This window comes from Phalaenopsis equestris, unplaced genomic scaffold, assembly GCF_001263595.1.
Source record: "Phalaenopsis equestris unplaced genomic scaffold, ASM126359v1 Scaffold001003, whole genome shotgun sequence".
NCBI classification, from domain to species: Eukaryota; Viridiplantae; Streptophyta; class Magnoliopsida; order Asparagales; family Orchidaceae; genus Phalaenopsis; species Phalaenopsis equestris.
In genome coordinates this window covers 23,019-29,056 of record NW_018165442.1, presented here as the reverse complement: position 1 = coordinate 29,056, position 6,038 = coordinate 23,019, and the positions used below count along the sequence as shown (strand labels likewise).

General features: G+C 30.2%; 1 protein-coding gene across 2 annotated transcripts in view; it reads left to right on the top strand.

Moving 5' to 3' along the window:
- LOC110032678 (tRNA(His) guanylyltransferase 1-like) overlaps positions 1-3,778 on the top strand; it is a gene marked incomplete at its 5' end in the record, with an annotated part of 4,900 nt that extends 1,122 nt beyond the window's left edge. For both annotated transcript variants that reach the window (XM_020736382.1, XM_020736381.1), the window contains 4 exon segments: positions 1,320-1,489; positions 1,656-1,741; positions 2,713-2,820; positions 3,423-3,778. In XM_020736382.1, the coding sequence (XP_020592041.1) occupies positions 1,320-1,489; positions 1,656-1,741; positions 2,713-2,820; positions 3,423-3,557 (499 nt within the window).
- Between the last annotated feature and the right edge of the window lie 2,260 nt (positions 3,779-6,038).

The following is a 6,038-nucleotide window of genomic DNA, read 5'->3' as shown; positions in this document are numbered from 1 at the left end:
TGGAATAGCACGAACACTCTAGTATATAATCTTCCCTCAGTGCAGTAATTCCAGGGTCAGTCTATGATTTGATCTTTCATACTGTGATTTGAGGCCAACTAGAAAACTCATATTAGTCATTTGTTCTCTCCGAGCTTGTTGTATCCGGACATCAAGGTTGAAGGGCAATTGTGCATTTAATTCTTCATAAACATTTAAATTGCATGTGATAAATGTTAAGTGATTGATACGTTGTTTAGCTTGATACAACTCATTACCTACATCAAGATTTTAGATATACTTTTTTCTCGCATTTTTATTCCAATAAAATTTTAACTTTTCATCAGAAAGTTTAGCCACTGATGAAACCAAACTTTACAATACAAATTTGTTCTCTAGCCTTAATTATTACCAAATCTTCAAAGAGACTAAATCAACTAATCCCAATGATGTTGTGCTCTTGTTGTTGTTTCAGTCAAACCAATAAGTCGAATCGTCGAAGAAAAGGAGTTGACCATTCGCAATGGATGACCGCACTCGAGCTACGACAGACGTCGTAGAATGAAGCCAAACCATGGGACGATGTCAACATGATGATCTAGGAAGTGACAATCAATTGTGGGCCTCTGGGAAGTGATGAGACTTACAGAAGAAAGATTTGACAATGTTGATGTGAAGAATCCCACTGTTGGCCTTTGGCATACATACGAAAGATTCGAACAATGTAGACAAAGCTGTTTGTTTGTGCGGGGAACGAAGTCGAGAGGAGTAGACTATCAATGACCAGCTGTGTGACTCTTTGATACCATGTTAAAGAAAAAAAACTCATTTTCTTATTATCAATTGAAAAGCTATGTTGCATATTTATGCACGCTCTAGTTTCTATAATTTAGGAATATCTTTAATAGAGGAATGATCCTGCAATTAAATCTCTACTGATTAGAAAAGACATTTATTAGAATTCATATATTCTAGCTACCTATAATTAAGCTTCCTAACATACATATCCTAATATACAATCATAGATTCATTACTTTCCATTCCACTTCATATCACATAAAAAATATCACCATTTTAATTTTAAAAAAGTGAAATATTGTTAGATATGTCTGTAAAAATTTAAGATTAGGTGTTACTCATTTTTAATACACATTTTCATACACATTTTCATGCATAAGATGGCATGTCTGTAAAAATTGAAGAATAGGTGTTATTATGTTAGATATGTAAATACATAGGCTGAGTAGTTATGTAAATCTTCATTTTATTTTTTTTCTTAAGTCGTACATTTATTGCACTTTGTGCGATGATATGTTTCTTTTGGTTTTATTTACTTGCAGTAAAATACTTTCTCTCTCTGTGTCGTATTTCACTTCTTTGTATGTGATAAAATGGAAAGATTTCTTTCCCCACAAAGGCTTGAAGGAAACGCCTTGTTTTGATGGAAGGATTGTACTGTACCCGAGAGCAAAGATTGTTAGGGACTATCTCTCTTGGAGGCAAGTTGATTGTAAGTATTGGAGATAATCTAATGCATCTTTTTACATATAAGGCGAAAAAATTTTAGTTTATTTTTAGTGCTGCCTTTATTATTTTCATGCTTTGATGAATTTACCTTTTTCTTTTTTCTTTTTATAAAACTTGATTGCTCGTTTGTGTTTATTTTCGTCTTTTAGGCCACATTAACAATCAATACAACACCTGTTTCTGGATGCTTGTAAAATCTGGGAAAACGAAGAAGGAAGCACAGGAGCGTTTGAAGGTGCTGCACAAGTGCACATTGTTAACTTAGCGGATTTTTTTTGGGGGGACATTTACATACATACAACACGACTTTTAATTATTTACATATCTAACACCTAAATTTTCATATTTATGAGCATAACACTCATATCTTTAACATTGCATCAAACATACCCCTATTACTTAATTTTTGAAAGTGAAATGCATATTTTTCATGCATAGGTTATGACACCAATGTGTTATAAATGTAAATATCAAATTGTAGGTGTGTTATATATATAAATACATTGGAATTGTGTGGTTTTTATATAAATTTTACTTTTTTCGCCTTCAAATCAATGGTCTAATCTTCACCATGAATTTCTTTACCTTTGATATTATTATAGGTTCTGTAGTTTCTTTTCTGAGTTTAGAAGATCATGTTGTGCCTTATCCATATTTATAGGTAACTATTGGAGAGTGATATTTATTAAAGAAAATTTTTTTGAAAATAGGCTTAAATGTTTTGAATGCTTGCTACAAAGGATAGAAAATATGCAAACTAAACGAGTTATGTAACTTCTGTTTGAGAGAAAAAAAATGGGATAAACTTAAGATTGCATGGATAGATATTATTTACAATGATTTGCAAAAAATTGGTTTAGCATCTTAGACAATGCTCAATAATTGAAAAATAAGGATTCATGATGCTGACCTTAAATAGCTGTGATAAGGCTAATGATGAATTTAATGGTTTGTGTTGAGGAAAATTTTTCCATATAATTTTGATCATTTTCTTCAAAAACTAGTGTGACGTTTGTAGGAATTTTAAATAGATATTATTTAAAATGAATGCTGTAAAGTGTATCCAATTTTTTTTGGCATAATCCATCTACGCAAACCAATTTTTTAATTTTTGGTTTATTTATTAATATTTATATTAAATTCTGTCTTTTTCTAACATATAATGGTTTCTCTTGCACATTTAAAACATGGCTGTTACTTTTCCAGGGCACTCTTGCAAAGGACAAAAATGAGTTGCTCTTCCAGCAATTTGGTATCAATTATGATAAGCTGCCTGATATCTTCAAGAAAGGATCATGCGTCTATAAAGATACAGTAAAACTTCCTATTCTCATGTTTTGCAGTGGAGATTTACATACATACCCTACAATTCTTATATATGTAGGCCTCTAAAATTTGATATTTACATCTGTATCACTTCCAGGGTTTCAATGACATTAGAACATATACAAGAAGTAAATTACACTTTAAGAATCTCATAGTTGTGGTATTTTTAATGTGGTTTAAAGATTTGGATGTTATACAAGTAAAATTTAAAGGAAGATCATGCATACCACTCAATTCTTTTGTATTTACATGTCTAACACTTGTACTTCAATTTTTACCTTTATGCCATCTTATCTATGAATGAAAATGTGTATCGCTTTTTAAAAGTTCAAATAGTGGTATTTTTGATTTGGTATGAAATATTTAAGTGGTATAAATGTAAATAGCTAGATTTAGAAGTTAGATATGTAAATACAGAGGAATTGGTTGGTATGTATGTAAATGCCCTATTAAAGTTTCGATGTTATATATATAAATGCATAAGTTTGGTGTGGTATGAATATAAATCTTCCTTTTTCTTAAAATCTCCGACTCTTCTGTGTATTTCATAGATTTTACTGTTAACAAATCTTAAGAAAGTTGAATCACAGGTTGAGGAGACGTTGAAACCGGATAATGGTGGAAATCCTGTTAAAAGACAAAGACAAAGGGTGACTGTGGGACACTTCAACATTATTGATGACAGGTTCTGGGACGAACAGCCCAATATTCTCAGGGAAAATTAAAGAATTTATTGCAAATTTATGCTGCAAATTAGTGCTACTCGGTCATCCAAAGCAAATTGAAAGCGCAAATCTTTTTTTCTATCGGAACAGGTAGTTTTTGTTGTTTAAATTATGTTGTAGGGGAATTTATAGTGTGTTCATACAAAATATTCATTGTTGTATTTTTGTTGATGATTTTCAAGCCATCTGGGGTATGATTTGTTTAAAAAGTTCAGTCTAAATTTGTTATGATAATTTTGTTATTCAGTATTTTCTTTTTTCCGGAAAAGTGAGCTCAAAAGGTAATGTGTGAGATTCAAATCTGCAACCTCACGGAGAGAAAACTAGGGTTGTCAAAATGGATCGTTGTTCATGAACAGTTCGTGTTCGACTTGTTAAGAAGCCCGTGTTGGATTTATTTGCTAAGTTAACGAGCCAAACACGAACAATGTTTTTGCGCTTGATATATAAACGAGTCGAAAACGATCCCATTTTGGCTTGGAATAACACACCCACGCGCCCGCTAGCCCACTCGCCTGTACCGTACGAACTCACGTTGGTTGAGCTCTCTCTCTCTCTCTCTCTCTCTCTTATCTATCTATCTATCTATCGATCTATCTATCTATCTATCTATCTATCTATCTATCTATCTATCTATCTATCTATCTATCTATCTATCTATCTATCTATCTATCTATCTATCTATCTATCTATCTATCTATCTATCTATCTATCTATCTATAGAGTGTGACACAAGCCATGATCTCTTGGTTAGCGGGGTTTGCTGTAAGTCATCTCAGGTCACGGGTTCGATCTCCAGTGGCGTTAGGTTATCAAATATTTAGACAAATGACGCAGACTCTCATCATGAGGCTTAATACATGAGAAATCTGTTTTTGGGCCTTTGTCGAATACCGATTTCTTTTGAAAAAAAAATGTATATATCTATATATATGTATGTGTGTGCGTGTGTATATATATATATAGTAGTATTTTAAAAAAAATTTAGTGGAATACAAGACTTCAAAGATTTATAATTAATTAAAATTATTATTAAGAAAATAGAATAAAAATTATTAAATTAGATTCAAATCTATCTATAGTGTATGCTGTAAGTCATGGCCTGCTGGTTAGTTGGGTTTGCTATAAGTCCTTTAAGGTCACAGGTTCGATCTTCAGTGGCGTTGGATTATCAAATATTTAGACAAATGACGCGCGCTCTCATCATGGGGCCTAATACATGTGTGCAGTATTTTAAAAAAAAATTAATGGAATACAAGAATTCAAAGATTTATAATTAATTAAAATTATTAATAAAAAATAAAAATATATTAAATTATATTTAAATGATGTTTTAATAAAAATAATAAGATTTATATCTTACCTAACACTACAGCTGCGTGATTTGGGTTGTTAAAAAGACATTTTGTTTGCAAATAGCTCGTGTTTGGAGCACATTTTTTTTGTTCGAAATATAAATGAGTCGAACACGAACAGTTATATTTTTTAACGAGCTAAACACAATGTGTTTCGGCTCGCTCATGTTCGACTTGTTTACACTGCATAAAACTACTCTTAATCACTATTGTAAGCATGTAGTTTATCTTGTTACATTGTATGCGCAAAAACTCTTATTCATCCATATACATTTATACAAATACATATATCTATCTTTGCCTTGAATGTTAAATTAGATTGCATTTGATTTTATTAATTTTTTTTTAATATGAGTTTTTTTTAAATTTTTTTATTTATTTAACTTGAGCACACATGCGAGACCTTGTGGTTGGATATTGGTATCCAGTTATTAAAGGCTTATTTGATACCATTTTGGCTTTTTATTTTGCTTATATTTTTAAGAATATGTTTATTTTCTGTTTTTTTTTTATTTTTTTAAAGTATTATTATTTTTTAATTTTTAAAAACATATCAAGTTATTTTAAAAACACTTAAAATAATATTTAATTTTTAAATGTTGTTTAAAAATAATGATTATTAAAAAACATATTTTATTCTAAAGTAAAATATAAATAAAACAAATAAAATAAAATAAATAAATAAAAATGAAAAAAAAAAAAACCTCAAACGGCCCCTAAACTGAGTGGTTCGTTAAAGGTTTTTGTGGTGATTCGGTCTGTGATCTAATCGATACATTTCACAGTTGTTTGAATTGGTTTTGAGAATAAAATATTCTTCTTTTTTATTAGATACTGTGAAAAGATAATGACAACAAAAATTTGACTTTTTTAGAGAAATGTGCTGTGACATTCCATGTAAAGCTTGTTTTAGAACAAATTGTTTGTGGAATTCAAATGGACATTAAGAGAATATTTGAACAAGAATTTACTTGACCCTTAATATTTTTGGTGTTCTTTTCTCTCTCTAGTGACAAACATTGTGTAGTAATGGTTGTGGGCAAATTTATGCTAAATTTTTTTTTGTCTTCGATTAGATTTTCTTGATTAATAATGTTATATGTTTTATTATCTATATAAAAAAAAA